The 20,053-nt window shown below is 38.1% G+C and overlaps 1 protein-coding gene across 2 annotated transcripts in view; it reads left to right on the top strand.

The window, feature by feature from the left end:
• The window catches only part of GBE1 (1,4-alpha-glucan branching enzyme 1), a 298,040-nt gene that overhangs the window by 60,467 nt on the left and 217,520 nt on the right, over nt 1-20,053 (top strand). For both annotated transcript variants that reach the window (XM_039535439.1, XM_039535447.1), the window contains exon 2: nt 3,177-3,346. In XM_039535439.1, the coding sequence (XP_039391373.1) occupies nt 3,177-3,346 (170 nt within the window). The remainder of the gene's footprint in view (nt 1-3,176; nt 3,347-20,053) is intronic.

Genomic DNA, 20,053 nt, shown 5'->3' with positions numbered 1-20,053 from the left:
TACTTACCAGTCTTTTGTCCAAAGCCTCATGCAACGGATGAGGAGCGCATGGACGTCAGATGGGCGCTGGCCTTCTACGCTGATAGAACAAAGCTGTTCCATAGGTCAACACAGTTGTTTGTTGCTGTAGCTGACCAGATGAAAGGTTGCTCAGTGTCAGCCCAGAGAATCTCATCTTGGATCATGGCCTGTATCTGCTACTGCTAGGAGCTGGCAAGGGTGCCCCTGCCAGTGATCGTGACAGCTCAATCAACTAGGGCACAGGCATCATCAGCTGCCTTTCTGGCTCAGGTGCTGATCAAAGATATCTGTTGGGCTGCGACCTGGTCGTCCATCCACACATTCACGTCGCACTATGCACTGACCCAGCAGGTTCAAGACGATGTTGGCTTTGGCAAAGCAGTGCTGCATGCTGCGAGACTGTGAACACACCTCTATTGATTCTGCTTGTGAGTTGCCTATGAGCAATCACTCGAAGAAGAAAAAACGGTTACCTACCTTTCATAACTGTTGTTCTTGGAATGGACATCAGCAACACGTCCTCCTGCCCCTCTGTCGGAGTTGTCGGCAAGAAGGAACAGAGGGGGTGATGATGCCGCATGAGTATGGTACTCCAGAGGGCACCACAGCCATCCCCACAGGTACCTCTAAGGCAAAAATCTCTGGCCACACACATGGATATGAGCAATGCATCTCGAAGAACAACAGTAACCATTGTTACGTAGGTAACCATTTTTTGTTGTTGTTGCGCGCATATAGAGATAGAGAGAGAGACAGACACCCGTGAAATTAAAGCCTGGCTCTATGTAAAGTCAATGATAAAACTCCAACTGACCTCAGTGGGGCCTCCTTGAGGCAGGGGACTGCCTAATTAAGTTCATATGCATTATAGTGGGTCTGAGGGTCGCTAGGTGCCACTGCAGTATGACTAGTTAAAAACAATGTTGCATACAGCACTTTTGGGGTGGTTTCTGTGTGGCTTAAGACTGAAGTGTGGCACATTCAGTATGCTGTTGTATAGCAAACGAGAAATTTATATATGCAGTATATAATATCTATAACCAATGGAATGCTCCTTCCACTTGCAAGGAGATCCTATTGATAATGGAATAAACTTGCCAAATGTCAGATGCTGAACTTTTGAGGCAGGTTTCAGTGAGTTGCTCTTTACTGGTGTGTTTAACCTTTCTCTTAATTTTTTTTTTATAAATCTTTTTTCTATGTTTGTGTTTGACATATGTAATGCATGCAAATAAAATTGTAAAAAAGTTAAAAATCAACTGTTGTACATTTTTTCTTGAAAATGACATCTCTATATTCAGAGGCCTGTAAGACACATTGTTCTGTCTATAGCACTATAAATGAAATTGATCTTAGACGGAGCAGGAATCATGACTCAATTTTGAGGCATGACACCCATGAGCAAATTTGCAGAAGTGATACTAGGGGATGGGCATTAGGGAGGTATGAGTATATTGTTTACTATATCCTGGGGCTTTCCTCTTTTGAGTCACAGTGGTTTCACGGTGAATATCTGTCTTCATAATAAAAGCTGTTGGGGAGATTAATTTTAAGAAAATAATAAAACTCTCTGTAAACATTAATATAAATAAGCCTGTTTCAATTGAAATAACCAACAAATGGAACATCTTGAACCTTTCTATCACACGTTCTTTGCCACTGAAGAGACCAATTCTGAACTGAAACTTTAAATTAATCTCAGAATGGTGTCCAGATGTTGACATTTCTTCAAGGTGTAATATCTTAGTTGTCACTATGACTGATGGTCCCTTTTGAATGAATGACTCTTCAAAGTGGATATCTTTAATAAAACTCACTATTATACTCCAGTGCTGCCATTCTCTATTTTTTCCTTACTATCAAAGAAAAAAAACAGTATCTTAAAATTATTTTTGGGGAGTAGATAGTGGGGGTGTAGCTTTAAGTGTACTGGCATAAGTAAATTTTGGAGACAGCGTATTTCTGGCATTTTAATTTTGTAGGTAACACAGTAATTTGCAATTTGGCAGATGAGTAGACCATTTTGCGGTTGGATAGCCAAGAAATCTTTATCTTCTCCTAAAAAGGATACAAGCTTCAACATATAATAGGGTTGTCTGACTCGTTTTGGACTTGTTAGCAAACTACCACCCATCTGAATACTAGGGTGTGTGGGGGAAGGCTAAGTGATTAAAATCCATGTGAGAACTATTTCAAGTTTTAAGAGCCTGATTCTGTTGCTCTTATTCATACTTGACCTCTTACCTCCTGAAAACAGTGAGACTACTCAGGGTAAGGGTGACAGAATTTGCCACCAAGATCAAAACGATCACTTCAAGGCTGGGACGTTAATGGTATTGTGGCATTACTAATCTTCAGTGAGACTCCTTTGAGCAATTGAACAAAGTTCACGTAACTTGCAACCACCTAGTACTATTTCTTTGTCCAGTAGCTCTCAAATATTTCTGGTATTAAAAGTCTCTTGCCTATGTCTTGCACTGCTGCTGGCCATGACCTGTGGGATGCTAAGCTTAATTAAGATCCTATTGTATTTACAGTACTTGCAGTAGAAATTTTCAAACCTATAGGATATCTTCCTATATCCTATTGGTTATAGGCCACATGAGGAAAATTGCTTGGCTTCTTAGTGTGAGTGAAGTCCTCCTTTTATTATTTAATAACCTTATGACTTCTGGGCTGTCAATCACAAGTTTCGGTGTGTAAGCTTAAACCACAAACTGTTCCTGTAAAGTGAAGAAACTGTAGGCTAGGAGTAGTCAATTATTTTTTTTTGTCAAGGTTCCCAGAGAAAATAATTTAAATAAGTTTTTGGGTCCATTCAAAAGCATCTGGTGATCGGATTTGGACCACGGTCCATCTATTGACTACCCCTACTGTAGGGGGAAGTGAGACTGGCTTTTTTGTACTGTAAACCTTTTGCAGTATCAAAAATATTGGCAAGATAAGTTCAAGTGCATGAAGTAAATATCTGCTATTTTTTTAATACATAAAGGGATATAGTGCCATAGTCTGAGGAAACACCACTGTACTCTGCCTAATCGAAAATACACCTGTGTATGCATTAAAATAAGAAATTGTCATGTGTAGATCTGAGTACCTACTATAAATAAGATGGCTAAATTTTCTAAAATATATTTAATGTTGTTGTTTGAAAGGTATACCCTGTTTCATGACCGATTGAAGAACATTGAAGAAAATGAAGGCGGCCTTGATGAATTTTCAAAAAGTTACAAAACGTTTGGAGTCAATCAACTTGCGGATGGTGGACTATATTGCAAAGAGTGGGCTCCAGGGGCAGAAGCAGTGTTTCTTACTGGCGACTTCAGTAAGTATTTTTAAAGATTTTTCTATTTTGGTATTTCTCCCCACTTATAATGCCAGATCTATTGCCATAATATAGATTTGTTTGTTTTTTTAAGTGAAAAGTAGGGCTGTCAAGTAATTAAAAAAAAAAATTATCGCTATTAATTGTGCAAGTAATCGCGCCAGTAAAGAATAATAAATACCATTTAAATATTTGTGGACGTCTTCTACGTTTTCTGATGTATTGATTTCACTTACAACACAGAATACAAAGTGTATAATCACTTTATATTTATTTTATTACAAATATTTGCACTAAAAAGAAACAAAAGAAACAGTATTTTTCAGTTCAGCTAATACAAGTACTGTAGTGCAATCTCTTTATCATGAAAGTACAACTTATATATGTAGTATTATATACAAAAAATCCTCTATTTGAAAATAAAAATATGTAAAACTTCAGAGCCTAGAAGTTCACTCAGTCCTACTTCTTGTTCAGCCAATTGCTCAGACAAACAAGTTTGTTTACATTTGTGGGAGATAATGCTGCCTGTTTGGTGTTTACAGTGTCACATGAAAGTGAGAACAGATGTTCATGTGGCACTTTTGTAGCCAACATCACAAGATATTTTTGCCAGTTGTGGTAAAGATTCATATGTTCCTTCATGCTTCTCCCACCATTTTAGAGGATGTGTGTCCATGCTGATGACTGGTTCTGCTCAATAACGATATAAATCAGTGCAGACTGACGCATGTTCATTTTCATCATCTGAGTCAGATGACACCACCAGAAAGTTGATTTTCTTTTTTGGTGGTTTGGGTTCTGTAGTTTCCACATCGGAGTGTTGCTCTTTTTAAGACTTCTGAAAGCATCCTCTCCAGCTCATCACTCTCAGGTTTTAGAAGACACTTCATATTCTTAAATCTTGGGTCTCGTGCTGTAGCTATCTTTAGAGATCCCAAACATAAGAACATAACATAAGAACATAAGAGAGGCCATACCGGGTCAGACCAAAGGTCCATCTAGCCCAGTATCTGTCTACCGACAGTGGCCAATGCCAGGTGCCCCTGAGGGAGTGAACCTAACAGGCAATGATCAAGTGATCTCTCTCCTGCCATCCATCTCCATCCTCTGACGAACGGAGGCTAGGGACACCATTCTTACCCATCCTGGCTAATAGCCATTTATGGACTTAGCCACCATGACTTTATCCAGTCCCCTTTTAAACATTGTTATAGTCCTAGCCTTCACAACCTCCTCAGGTAAGGAGTTCCACAAGTTGACTGTGCACTGCGTGAAGAAGAACTTCCTTTTATTTGTTTTAAACCTGCTGCCTATTAATTTCTTTTGGTGACCCCTAGTTCGTGTATTATGGGAATAAGTAAATAACTTTTCCTTATCCACTTTCTCAACATCACTCATGATTTTATATACCTCTATCATGTCCCCCCTTAGTCTTCTCTTTTCCAAACTGAAGAGTCCTAGCCTCTTTAATCTGTCCTCATATGGGACCCTCTCTAAACCCCTAATCATTTTAGTTGCTCTTTTCTGAACCTTTTCTAGTGCTAGAATATCTTTTTTGAGGTGAGGAGACCACATCTGTACACAGTATTCGAGATGTGGGCGTACCATGGATTTATATAAGGGCAATAATATATTCTCAGTCTTATTCTCTATCCCCTTTTTAATGATTCCTAACATCCTGTTTGCTTTTTTGACCGCCTCTGCACACTGTGTGGACATCTTCAGAGAACTATCCACGATAACTCCAAGATCTTTTTCCTGACTCGTTGTAGCTAAATTAGCCCCCATCATGTTGTATGTATAGTTGGGGTTATTTTTTACAATGTGCATTACTTTACATTTATCCACATTAAATTTCATTTGCCATTTTGTTGCCCAATCACTTAGTTTTGTGAGATCTTTTTGAAGTTCTTCACAGTCTGCTTTGGTCTTAACTATCTTGAGTAGTTTAGTATCATCTGCAAACTTTGCCACCTCACTGTTTACCCCTTTCTCCAGATCATTTATGAATAAATTGAATAGGATTGGTCCTAGGACTGACACTTGGGGAACACCACTAGCTACCCCTCTCCATTCTGAGAATTTACCATTAATTCCTACCCTTTGTTCCCTGTCCTTTAACCAGTTCTCAATCCATGAAAGGACCTTTCCTTTTATCCCATGACAGCTTAATTTACATAAGAGCCTTTGGTGAGGGACCTTGTCAAAGGCTTTCTGGAAATCTAAGTACACTATGTCCACCGGATCCCCCTTGTCCACATGTTTGTTGACCCCTTCAAAGAACTCTAATAGATTAGTGAGACACGATTTCCCTTTACAGAAACCATGTTGACTATTGCTCAAAAGTTTGTTTTTCTATGTGTCTGACAATTTTATTCTTTACTATTGTTTCAACTAATTTGCCCGGTACCGACGTTAGACTTACCGGTCTGTAATTGCCAGGATCACCCCTAGAGCCCTTTTTAAATATTGGCGTTACATTAGCTAACTTCCAGTCATTGGGTACCGAAGCCGATTTAAAGGACAGGTTACAAACCTTAGTTAATAGTTCCGCAACTTCACATTTGAGTTCTTTTAGAACTCTTGGGTGAATGCCATCTGGTCCCGGTGACTTGTTAATGTTGAGTTTATCAATTAATTCCAAAACCACCTCTAGTGATACTTCAATCTGTGACAGTTCCTCAGATTTGTCACCTACAAAAGCCAGCTCAGGTTTGGGAATCTCCCTATCATCCTCAGCCGTGAAGACTGAAGCAAAGAATCCATTTAGTTTCTCCGCAATGACTTTATCATCTTTAAGCGCTCCTTTTGTATTTTCATCGTCAAGGGGCCCCACTGGTTGTTTAGCAGGCTTCCTGCTTCTGATGTACTTAAAAAACATTTTGTTATTACCTTTGGAGTTTTTGGCTAGCCGTTCTTCAAACTCCTCTTTGGCTTTTCTTATTACACTCTTGCACTTAAGTTGGCAGTGTTTGTGCTCCTTTCTATTTGCCTCACTAGGATTTGACTTCCACTTTTTAAAGTAACTCACTGCTTCTTTTACATGGTTGTTAAGCCACGGTGGCTCTTTTTTAGTTCTTTTACTGTTTTTCTTAATTTGGGGTATACATTGAAGTTGGGCCTCTATTATGGTGTCTTTAAAAAGGGCCCACGCAACTTGCAGGGATTTCACTTTAGTCACTGTACCTTTTAACTTTTGTCTAACTAACCCCCTCATTTTTGTATAGTTCCCCCTTTTGAAATTAAAGGCCACAGTGTTGGGCAGTTGAGATGTTCTTCCCACCACAGGGATGTTGAATGCTATTGTATTATGGTCACTATTTCCGAGCGGTCCTGCTATAGTTATCTCTTGGACCAGCTCCTGCGCTCCACTCAGGATTAAATCTAGAGTCGCCTCTCCCCTTGTGGGTTCCCGTACCAGCTGCTCCATGAAGCAGTCATTTAAAGTATCGAGAAATTTTATCTCTGCATTTCGTCCTGAAGTGAAATGTTCCCAGTCAATATGGGGATAATTGAAATCCCCCACTATTATTGGGTTCTTAATTTTGATAGCCTCTCTAATTTCCCTTAGCATTTCATCATCAAATTGGTACCTTTTTGCGTTTTTGTCAGATCTGCAGTGAAAGTGTTCCTAAATCGAACAACATGTGCTTGGTTGTCATCCGAGACTGCCATAACACACAATATACTGCAGAATGCAGGTAAAATAGTGCAGGAGACATGCAATTCTCCTCGAAAGAGTCCAGTCACAAATTTAATTAACACATTTTTTTTAATGAGTGTCATCAGCATGGAAGCATGTCCTCTGGAATGATGGCTAAAGCATGAAGGAGCATATGAACGTTTAGCATACCTGGTATGTAAATACATTGTGATGTCGGCTAAAAAAAGTGCCATGTGAACCCCTATTCTCACTATCAAGTGACATTGTAAATAAGAAGTGGGCAACATTATCTCCCGTAAATGTAAACAAACTTTTTTTGTCTGAGCAATTGGCTGAACAAAAAGTAGGACTGAGTGGACTTGTAGGCTCTAAAGTTTTACATTGGTTTGTTTTTGAGTGCAGTTATGTAACAAAAAATCTACATTTGTAAGTTGCACTTTCAGGATAAAGAGATTGACTACAGTAATTGTATGAGGTGAATTGAAAAAACGGTTTTTTATCATTTTTACAGTGAAAATATTTGTAATAAAAATAATATAAAGTGAGCATTGTAAACTTTGTATTCTGTGTTGTAATTGAAATCAATGTCTTTGAAAATGTAGAAAAATATCCAAAATACTTAAAAATAGAATACCAATTGAAATTTATTACCAGCGCTATTAAAAATGCAGTTAATCATGATTTTAAAAATTTTGATTAATTTTTTGGAGTTAACTGCAATTAATTGACAGCCTAATGAAAAGGATATCAAAATCTAAAGTAGGTTTACAAGTTTCCTGATGTGAGTTACCATTTTACCAATATCCTGGCATCTGAAGCTTTTCATAGAAAGGGAGAAGAGACCGAGCTGTTAATACCCATTGTATTTCAGAAACTAATCTTAAAATATGGTTTTACACAGTTCATGCTTTTACCATAAGGGTTAATCCCTGTAGAAGCATTTAATCTTCTACCTCTTCAGAAATGAATCCTTACAAGTTGTTGCACTGTGTCATTATTCTGGATTTGGTTTTCACTAATGGATTTGGAAGGTTGTAAAGAATGGGCAGTTTGTTTAGGGAGGTGGCGATGTGGTGAAACTTTCCCATCTGACTTAAATATGAACTACAGAACTCCTTTATGTAGGATGAAGGTGTTTCAACATTCCCAAATCACTAACTATAAGTATAAAACTCAGTGCAATGAGCTTGCATTTCATAAGTGCTTGAAGACTCTTTTTTTTCCCCCTTAAATTTCCTTCCCTAAAAGTATGACTGGGATTCACATGGTATGATGTTATCAGTACTTAACCAGATATCTCACTCAAATGCCATCCAGCACTCATCCATATGATACAGCCTGAGTCTACATAAGAGTCTGGAATTTATTGCCTCTGACTTTTTTTAATATGTGAAAAGAGTTTACCTTGTGCTTGGAAATCTAGATTTTGTAAAAACACATCTAATTAGCTACTGAGATGAGAACAGCTGTCCATAATGAAGGTCATCTCCTTGTGCTGTTGTCTTTGGCCCCCATCCTTTCCCCTCCCCAGCACATCCCTTGGCCTGCACTGCTTCCCGCAGCCCCCATTGGCCTGGAACGGTGAACTGCGGCCAGTGGGAGCCGCGATTGGCTGAACCTGCGGACACGGCAGGTAAACAAACCATCCCAGCCTGCCAGGTGGCTTACCCTGGCAGGCCACGTGTCGAAGGTTGCCGATCCCTGACCTAGATTAATATTGAAAATCCATTGAATGTTTTTCTACATGTAGAGATCATTTAAAAGAGCAAACTCATGTTTCAGATATCATTGGCTGTTGCAGAAGAAATTTGAACTCAGGCCTTAGCTAAGAGAAAATGCATTTTATCATTGTTTTAAAATATAAACAAACTTACAAAACTACATCTGAGCATTCTGTCTTAAAAAAAATGTATAGTTAAATCCCTTTACAAAATAACTGGTAATGAACTTCAGTAGTGAGGAAATAACTGGACTATCATTTGTTTCTTTTGGACCTGCAGTTTTCACGACCTTTTACGTTTCAGATGAATTTCTTGGTAATGTGTGAAATTCAAACTTTTTTATAGCACTACTTTTTGCGGGGTGTGGGGTCAGCATAAATAAACTACCAAAAGAAAAAGTTTTATAGCCATACTAAAATCGTAGTTGAACCTCATTTTCCAGGTGTCAGAAAATGTCAGGCTACAGCTGCTAATTTATTTGTAAAGAGTTGGATGGAGTAATATCTAACGTTGATTATGATCATTTGAATGTGCAGACTGATCGTAATTTATATAATCTTGCTCTTTTGAACAAACACTTCTGCTAAACATAGGAAAGTCTTTTCCACTTAGAATTATATGTAACTCAATTGGTATACATATCCTTAAGTTATTTATTTTTGTCTTGGTAATTTCTGTATTTTTTTTTTATTTTTTTTGTCATCTGTTTGGAAATCTGGTAGTGTTGACATACTTTGGATTTAAAAACAAATACACTGTTACATAAAATGGCAAATTCAGACTGGATTTCAAAATCTGAACGTCATGACAATGATAGTGAGTTGGAAAAAGGGAGCTTGTAAAACTTCATTCCTGTGGACTACCTTAGGAACTAGCTGCAGTATTGAGATTGTTGGAGAAAAACTTTTTTTTTGGGTGCAGCAAAATTAAATACTTTATTATTTTTTTAATAATTATAATAGAGGGAGGGAGTGCCCTAGGACACAGGGTTGTTTTAGTTTTGGATAGGTTTTTTAATAGGTAAATAATTATAGCAAGCATTTATATTTTTGTTATAGATAACAAGCAATAATATAGACAATAATGAGCAACAATTGCATTTTGTTTATATATAAGCTATTTTATTTTTCTTACTTCTAGGAGACGCCAGTCTACATATTTGGTTATTAGTTGCAAGGTCGTAATAACTTCTCACACAGTTCTTTTTCTTTCGCCTTACACCATCCTCGCTTCTACAAGTCTCACGTCATTAGGGTTACAGTGTGGCCTAACTCTTGCTAACTACTAGCCTGACTCTTGCTGACTGACATGCATTAAGATCCCCTTCAAATCCTTGTTAATTTTTTTCCTACTTCCACACTCCCCCCTTTTGTACTTTTAGTATAACAGATATTTTTAAATTTTTATTTGCATTAAATTATGGATTTTATATTTTATATTAGATGTTTTAATTTTAGGGGTTTTTATTGGATGTAATGACAATGCATGATTAGCATGGACATGAAAGGTATTACTATTATGTTTTTAACAACAATAATATAATTTTAAGCTAATTAACAGCACTATAAACAATAATATTTTTATAGCAGTAATATAATGGGGTTGCTGTACAGTTTTGGTTACAAAGCACAATATATTATCTTAGTACATAAAGTAGATACTTTATAAGCTGTATGAAAGGCATTTTTTTAGTAAATGATATGATTGCCTGCAGCAGTGGTAAGATTAATATGTATATTTTGCAATGTGGTGGCTTTAATGTACATGTATAAATTAAAGTCTTTACACGTTTAAAAATCCATCTAAACAATGCCCATTAAAAGGTGCCTTCAATCTAAATAAAATCATACATCTCAAAAAAGCTTTTAATCACCAAAAAAAGCCTTTAACACAGTGTGAGCAATTTGTCTATTAAAAAAAAAAAAAGGGTTAATTTAAAATTCAGCTTGGCCCAGAAATAAAAAAAAAGTTCCTCTGCGTTCAAAGTCAAAAATCAACGCAAATTATGCTATTTGGTTATATGGTGTGTTTTCTTTATCTTCCCCAATGTCCTGCAGTGTCAGCCTAATCACCTAACATAAAAAATAAATTGTTAACAAAAATTGGTCAGTTTGGTAAGCAATTAAAAATAAAAAAGCCCTGCAAAATTTACACCATCTATTTGTTTTACCCTTGTTGTTTTATGTTTGCTTTGTTTGGTAGTGTTGGTGTAATATGTTAAAAATTGCATAATTAAAGGTGTGCCCACTCTCAGCCGCAGTAAATCTAAAAACTAAAAAGGGGTTTGGCATTCCTCTCTCCACCCTGGTTAACCAAAAAGGGTGGCAGGTAAATCTACCCCCAGTCGTAGCAAAACTGGGCAATAAAGTAGTTTTAAAAAAAAAAAAGTGTACTTAAGTAAAATTAAGCAATTAAAAGCATAAATCATAAACCAGGCAGCAACTCAAACCTGCGCGCAGGGCAAGTTGCAGGCCTTAAAACAAAACTTCGAGTTTAAAAAAAAAAAAGCCCTGGCTAAGCAAGTACCGGTCCTTCAAAAACTTGTTAAAATTTAACCATTTGTGCTCAGCATATGTCGTAACAGCAGTGTGTTTGCTACAAAAAAAAATTAAATAGTTAAATGCCAATGGGCCATGCATTTTTGCCCAAATGGCAAGCCTCATTATTAAAAAAAACAAACAAAAAACCAAAAAAACCTCGGGTAGCCTTGTAAGTAAAAATGTTTTTTTTTTTTTTTAAAAAAAAGGTGGGGGCTAGTTAAAAAGCCCACCCTCCTAGCTAAACTGGTATTAAAACAAGCCGGTGCCCATAAAAAAAAACAAAAACGGTTCAGCAAAAAAAGCAAAATCGGGCCCAAGCGGGTAGGTAACAAACAAACAAAATTAAAAAACAGGTTAAAAAATTTTAAGGGTGTAATTTAAAAAAAAAAAAGTAAGTATAAGCATAAAAATTTCAAATACCCAAAACAATACTTAAAATGGTAATTTAAGTTAATAAAAATGTCTGTTAAAAAAACAAGCAATTTAAAAAAAACAAGTAAAAATTTAACTCTGTAGTTGCTAAAAAAACAAAAAACAAAAAAAACCCCAGCAGTTAAACTTCGTAAAAATGCTAAAAAAAAAAAAAAAGTTCTTGGTGCCTTTAAAATGTTTGTAAATAAATTCAGGCAAAAAAATTATTAAATTGCAATTATTTGGCTATAAACAATTTAGTCAAATTAGCTTAAAAATGTATACAGTGCTATGTAATTAAAATCCTATTAGGCTCTAAGGGGCACTATAAAAAGTGCTTTTCTTTCAGTGTTTAAAAGCAAAAGTTAAAAGTAAAAAAAGCCATCAAAATTCTGGTAAAGTTAATTATGTCCCTTTTAAGGTAAAAATCTTTAAGCTGTAAATAGCTTTAAATCCAAAAGCAAGCCAAAAAGCAACTGAATTAATGGCAATTTTCTAACTAATAAGGTAAAAGCCACTAAAACATGGGCTGCCTATAAAACAAATACAAAAAAAATGGCGTAATTCCTCTATTTTGCCTAAAATCAACAAGGGTATTTGTATATTTTAAGCAATAATTAACTGCCCCAAAGTTGTAAACCTCTGTTTTTTTGTCTTTCAAATAATAAAAAAAAAAACTGATGCCAGCTAAACAGCATTTAACGTACCATGCATTTACTGGAACAATAAAAATTATGTTTTGTGTTCTATGTCCTGTCTTGTGGTGTTTGTCTCGTGGCCAAAATTATTGTGTTTAATATTTTCATAAAATGGTCTAGTTTAAAAATCAAAGAAAAAAATTAAAATGCAAATACTTGTTTTATTCAACTTGAAAATACAAAGTTTAAATAAATAAAAAAATGTAATATATTAAAGTCTAATACATTTCCTTAAGTAAAAAAAAAAAACTTCATTGGCCAAATTGTTAATTAAAAATTGTTAAAATTTGCATACCAACAGTCCTTAAAAGCAAAAACATAAAAAGTTAACCCACTCCCCATATTGTACATAAAATCTTCTGGCTACCTCAAATTTCTAGCCAGGGGGCTAAAAATGGTAAAAAGCTATTAAACTAAAGGTTATATTAAGTAAACTCCTGAAAGTGGGTGTGCTTGTCCTGGCTTGTTGCTCCAAAGCTCTGTAATAAAGTTATTTTAGTAAAAGGGTATACGTGGCATACATTAAATAATAAAACTAATGTACTGTATAACGGCAATGTTTGTGTTCATAATATAAAAAAGGTGTATAAGTAAAAGTTTCCTTTGTAGGTTAAAGAAAGCCAAAAAAACCCCAAACCCAAAATAAATTAACTAAAAAAAAAAAAATAGCTAGCAAGCTCAGGCTAAAAATAAAACACTGGCCCCAGTCAAAAACACCGCTCACAGCTAAAACATGGCTAACAACCAAAAAAAAAAGGGGGGGGGGGCTTAAATGTGCCCAAGCAGCTATAAAATCTGCAAAACACTGCCAGGCACTAATAAAATGTGTTAGGTTTCTTTTCTCACAGGTAAAAAAGCGCTACCCAAAAACCCTAGCAGCCCTGCCACTCCTTAAAACCAAAAAACTAAATTTATATAAAGGTCCACCAACAAAAGACTGCTTTGGCTCCATGCTAAAAAGGCCCTTATTAAGTCCTGCTAACTACTAACACTGCTGTAAAGTGCCAAAAACTAACTGCTTAAACCCATAATTCTCACTGCAAAAAACCCCTCCACCTCAAAAAAATTCTCCTACTAATAATTAGCCTATTCCTTCTTCTAGCTCTACTGTGCCTTCTAAACAGCAAAAAAAACCAAAAAACAAAAAAAAAACACCAAGGTAAAGTGCTAGTAACCTCTCCCTTGTCCACTAACCAATCTACTGTGCCTTTAAATTTTTCTAAAAAAAGCAAAACCACTACAAAGTAATGTGCTGGTAACCTCTCCCCTGTAAAATGCTAAACCACAACTGTTTTAAAAAAACAAAAAACAAAAAAAAAAAAAACCACTCACTCCACTAACATTGCCAAAATCCAAAAATTCCTAATAAAAAAAACATTAAAAACTAATCCTGGTTTAAAAAAAAAAATTATACACTGGCAAAAAAAAAATTGTAAAACCTCTGCTTAAAAATGTAATATTAATTAAATTTTGGGGTTTATTCAACAGGCTGTGCATATATTCAGCATATATTGCCCTCCCTAATTAAATTTTAAATAACATTGCCCTTATCCAGTTTCCAAATCACTTCTTCTACATACCCAAATTGTTCACAAGGGGCTGCCATTAAATTAGCACAACAAAAAGCCTGGGTTTGTTAGCCAAAAGGGCTCGTTCTCCCCGGAGCTTACCTAATTACACCAAGGAGGCACGGAGACAGGAAGACAAGTACCACACCCTTTATTGATCGGTCAGAGCTTGTGTTGTCCTCTCGGTGCCAGCCAGAGAGAGAGACACACACATTGGCCAGATGGCCCCTACCTTTATACCAAAAACAAACAACAGCCTCGTTTGTCTGTGTCTTTTGCTTGACCTGTAGGAGAACCTGTATATGCATCTGTTAGGGATAATTGGATATGCAGGATACATATATCATTTTGTGGGGGCTACAAGATACATACAGTTTGAGGATACATTTGTCATTCTGAAGGGGAAAAACAAGATACCACCCACCCCTTTTTTGTATATATACTTTGAAACATTCATGGGAACACAGCTGCATTTACTGGGGGCATATATATATAGCCAAAGCCAAAAATAAAACTGAAAAGCAAAAATAGAGGACTTAGGTAGATACAGTCTCTAAAAATCTAAGTCTGCTTTTTTTTCCACAGGGCAAGCATAGCATAACTTAACTACACTCAAAAGGCAAAAACTAAAAAAAAATCATTAGCTATGATTTACCAACAGGTTATTTCCCCTAAAAAAATAAAAAAATTAACCAAATCCCTGTGGGCTGGGACCAATAGTGCAGCAGCGATTTAAAATATTCTTAAAAGCCAAAAACATAATAAAAAATTGGGCCAACTAAAAGGCCACTAGCCTTTTTTCTAAAGCTCAGCTAACCCAAGTACAGGCTAAAGTTAGTAAGTTACATGTCATTTCCGCCCTTAGTTCTATAACCCAAAAGTTACTTTAAAAAATGGTATTAAATATCACTAAGGCTAAGAAGGCATTGCAGTAAAATCTAGCATGTTCAAAAATTCAAAATTTCCTAAATAACCAGCTAATGGCCATTCAAAATAATCTTAAACACCAAACTTGGCCCACTGCCCTTACAAACACATCAAAAGTACCATCTAATCTATGGCCATAAAAACATACTTAAAAACTTTCTAAATAAAAGTGTAAACATTCACAGTGCTCCTTCCAAGCATATAAACCGGTTAAGGGGGTATGGGCTCCCACATACCAAATCCTACCAGGTCCATAAAAAAAATGCATATAAAATTGGGTAATTCACCAAAATATCTAAAAAGTAAAACCGCCTAATCAATTTTTAGTTAGTGCTCCTAAAATTACAACTAATATTTAAATGGGGTTAAAAAATCAATAAACATTTTGGCCGTTAAAACCACCACAGCTTCAGTGTGTACAAAAACTAAAGCCAAAAAAAGTTGTCACTGTTTATAACAATATTTGCTAAAAGGGTAAAGTTAAAAAAACTAGCCTAACAAAACACCCACTTTTTCAAGCCAATAATAGCTGTTTGTACATTAAAACCACCACATTGCAAAATATACATATTAATCTTACCACTGCTGCAGGCAATCATATCATTTACTAAAAAAAATGCCTTTCATACAGCTTATAAAGTGTCTACTTAATATACTAAGTATAATATATTGTTCTTTGTAACCAAAACTGTACAACAACCCCATTATATTATTGCTATAAAAATATTATTATTTGTACGGGATTTTTATGCGTGTAAAGATTAAAATTTTTTAAATACTTGCAGGTTTTAGGACTATAATGTATGTACATGTAATATGCTGGGGTACTTTTAGGGGATGAGGTGGAATGTTTAGACTGTTTTTTTACCCATTTTTTACTTACACACACACAGGGAGGGTGCTCTGTCCGCGCTAGCGGCTTATAAACTAAGGATTTTTTTTTACAGGGTACTTACACAGGAGAGACTGAGGATGACCACGATTTTTTTACATTTTTTATTTATTTATTTTTTTTTTAGCAAAGAGCGTTGGCTAGTTTTTGGGAGACGGCGCTGCTTACTTTGATTGCGTCCAGTTAGATGATTAGACTGTTAGTAGCCCACGTGGAAAGGAAAGGGGAGGGAAGATGGGTTTACATGTTTTTAGACCTAGGTAGCTTTTTTCCGGACGATGCCAGGCTGAGTTAGCCCACCGTGGGTCGGATTTTTTAAAGATTCATTAGTTATCGGGCTTGCGTTAGAGGAGTTTTGGTTACGAGCTTTTGCTTTACAGGGTACTTTGGGCGTTTTTTGGTAACAGTCACTTACACTGGTGTACATACACACACATTAAGGCCTTTATTTTTTATTACCACGATGCATTTTTATTTTACGTTTGGACCTAATACCATGAGGCGGTATGACAAACCCTCTTGAGGCGGTAAAAACCCCTCAGCACTGGTGCATACCTAATGCATTTACCTATGCATTACCTAATGCATTTACCTATGCATTAACTTTGTTGGCCAACCCAGCAGTTCTCCAGAACTGCTATAAACTAACCTTGTTGGGGCCTTTCCCCAATACCACTTGCATTTGATTTTGCTGCACAGTTGATAAGTTTAGATGGCGTGAGCCCAACAGAGACAGACGTCCTTAGGGACAGTCTTTTTTCGATACCCCAATAGAGATTTTAAAAGGTCTTACACTTTTTATGTGGCGCCATGGGGTTTGATGGGGAACGATTCGTAGTAGCTGTCTGTGGGTCCGTGGGCGTTGCCATCCCGGATGAGCCCCCAAATTGTCGGAGAAAAACTCAGTTCTTGCTTTTTATTTTGGGTGCAGCAAAATCAAATACTTTATTATTTCTCCAGTAATTACAATAGAGGGAGGGAGTGCCCTAGGACACAGGGTCGCCCCAGTCCTGGACAGGTCTCTCAACAGGTAAACAATTACAGCAAGCATTTATACCTTTGTTACAGACAATAACAAGCAATAATACAGACAATAATGAGCAACAACTGCATTTTGTTTATACATAAGCCATCCTGGTATTTTATTTTTTTTACTTCTAGGAGACGCTAGTCTGCAGATTTGGTTATTAGTTGCCAGGTCATAATAACTTCTCACACAGTTCTTTTTCTTTCGCCTTACACCATCCTCGCTTCTACAAGTCTCACATCATTAGGGTTACAGTGTGGCCTAACTCTTGCTAACTACTAGCCTGACTATTGCTAACTGACTGACATGCATTAAAATCCCCTTCAAATCCTTGTTAATTTTTTTCCTACTTCCCCAAGATTCTGTCTAGAGAAAAACGAGTTTACATTGTAGCAAACTCCAAAGTGTACTTGGATTAGTTTGTTGCTTGTGACTATTATCAAGCCTGCATTTAAACAAAATCTAGGAGGATTCATTTTTTATTAATCTGTACTGTATTCAAGGTTTTAGCATTCAAATATGTGACTGTTACATACAGATGACAAAATTAGACAGTGTAACTCTTTGCCATTTAGCATTGTTTCGCTTACCAGTTTACATCCTCTCATTATACCAGTGTACAGGCAGTCCTCGACTTTACGATGTTTGAGTTACGAGTGGCACTTAAGACACTTCTACATTGACACCCTGATTCGACTTATGACTGTAGGTTTCGAGTTTACGATACTTGGCCCTGCAATGGAGTAGATTGCGGTTCCAAGTTCCGACGTTCTGACTGACTGCTACAGTGTTAAATGGATATAAACAGATTAAAAAAAATATTTCAGCAAAATCAGTGTGTGTGAATCTAGAAAATACTTATTTCTTCCTCAAGTGATGGCCCCTATATGGATTCCAAACTTGGGTGTGCGTGCGTGCCATGCGCTGGAGCTGGAATGCTTTCCTAGCAGTGTCAGCTGACCTGCACATGTGCTGTGCGTTCCCTTCTGTTTGCAGCTGAGATTACAATAGGTTGGGCGGGTAGATGCTACTCCAGTTCCCTCTTACGCTTCATGGATGGAGTCGGAGCCCCTGTCCCTTCGTGTTCTTAGCGTCGCACACTCTTGTCTCCTGTGGCCCCCACTCCCAAGATGGCAGAGAGGAGGTACTTTGTCCCTGCGAAAGTAGCAGACTTTGTTTACCCACTGACCTCCCAACTCCCTGGTGGTCCACACAGCGGCAGAGCAGGCCTGCCAGCAGCCACAGAAATCTACTCTCCAAGACAGGGCGGTGAAGAAGATCGACCTGCTGAGCAGGAAAGTCTATTCCTCAGTGGGGCTCTAATTTTATATCTCCAATTATATTAAGCTATTTTGGGGAAATGACTTTCACAATTATATCGAACTATTTAAGTTCAAAGACCAGCTGCCACGAGGCAGACAGCAGCAGTTCCAAGTGCTGCTGGATGAGGGGAGACCAGTGAAGGTGGGCTTCCAGGCTGCTGTGGATGCTGCTGACTGCCTCTCATTCTCTGGCAGTCGGGTTCGTTCTCCGCAAGGACTCCTGGCTGCAGTTGTCCTGTTTCCCCTAGGAGGTCCAAACCACCACTGAGGACCTCCCCTTCGACACACACAAACTGTTCAACAACAAAACAGATGAGTCCTTCCATTCTCTCATACTCTTGAGCCACTCTCAGGTGCCTTGGCCACGGCCTCTGCCTGGCATACTACCAACTCCAGCAGGAGCCGCCACATAGATGACACTGGTCATAGAGGTCACATTACTCCACCTCTGCCATCGCCTTGACCCTCTCCCAGCAGCAGTGAAAACATCAGTTTTGATGCACAGGTCGAGAACAGCAAACCTTTACTGATCCCTACTGCACCCCATATTGTCTTTGGGGCTCGCTTGCCCTATTCACCCACAGTTGGGGCAAAATCACCAGACAATTGGGTACTGAAGATCATCCATCATGGATACGCCATAGAATTCCTGTTGTTTCTGCTTCCTTGCCCACCCTGGATTTCCTGCAGAGATCCATCCCAGCAGTGCATCCTCCAACAAGAAGCTGATTCCCTTCTCCTTAAGGGTGCCATAGAGCCTGCCCCACTTCGCTACAGGGGATGGGAGGTTTATTCACCATACTTCCTCATCCCAAAGAAGTGTGAAAGGTGGTGCCCCATTCTGGACAACCGCTCAACACCTTTATCAGGAATGCCAAATTCCATATGATGATGCTTGCGTTGATTATACCCTCCCTCCCCCAGGTGCTGGTTTGCAGCTCTCAGTATGAAGGAGACTTATTTCCACATTGAAATTCACCTGGCCCACCAGAAATTTCTCCAATTCAGGGTGGGACACCACCATTACCAATTCAGAGTCCTTCCCTTTGGCATAGCAACAACACTGCGAGTCTTCACAACAGTCTTTACTGCTATAGCAGCACAGATGCTACTCCATGTTCCCCTACCTGGACAACTGGCTCCTTGTTGTGCTGTCATGACAAGGCCTCATCTCAGCTGTCTTAGCTCTTCATGCTCTCCTCACATCTCTCAGTATTTGCATTAACAAGGAGAAGTCGGTGCTTGTACCTACCCAGAAAATCTACTTTATTGGGGCATGACTAGACTCCATCACTCCATGAGTCTACTTCCTGAAGGAAAGCTTCTCCACACTACATTCCATAATTGCAGACCTACGCTGCAACCCAGTACCACTATGTGCTGCTTGCTCTTTCTCCTTGGACATATGGCATCCTGTGCCTCAGTGACACCGCATGCTCCGCTCCACCTGTGTTGCCTACAGATGTGCCTTCTTTGAATCTAAAGACCACACAGAGACCGGAGAGCAGAATCCTGCTCCCTAAAAGATTCTGGCCTCCTTCACATGGTGTACTGACCCTTCCAAGGTCATGGTCAGGTACTCCCTTTACATCTCCTACCCCACAATCCACCATCACCACGGATGCCTCTCTTGCAAGTTGGAGAGCCCGCTTAGACCATCACACAGCCCAGGAGGGCGTCTGGTTGACAGGAGAGGCCAAGACGCATATCAACCTTGTGGAGTTGAGGGCAGTCCATTTCGCATGGCAGGTGTTCCTCCCTCTCTTCGGTCTGGTCACATTCAACTGCTCTCCAGCAACATTTCAGCGGTAGTTTTCATGAATAAGGATGGCAGCATCAAGTCTCTCTCCCTCTCTTCTGAGTCCATCTACCTTTGGAACTGGTACATCAAGTCCTACTCCAGGCTACGTACCTCCCTGGGCACCCAAAACTCC

The sequence above is a fragment of the Mauremys reevesii genome, linkage group 1 (genome assembly GCF_016161935.1).
Source record: "Mauremys reevesii isolate NIE-2019 linkage group 1, ASM1616193v1, whole genome shotgun sequence".
NCBI lineage: Eukaryota > Metazoa > Chordata > Testudines > Geoemydidae > Mauremys > Mauremys reevesii.
Note: the sequence above shows the minus strand (reverse complement) of the source record. Positions and strands in the feature narration are given on the sequence as shown.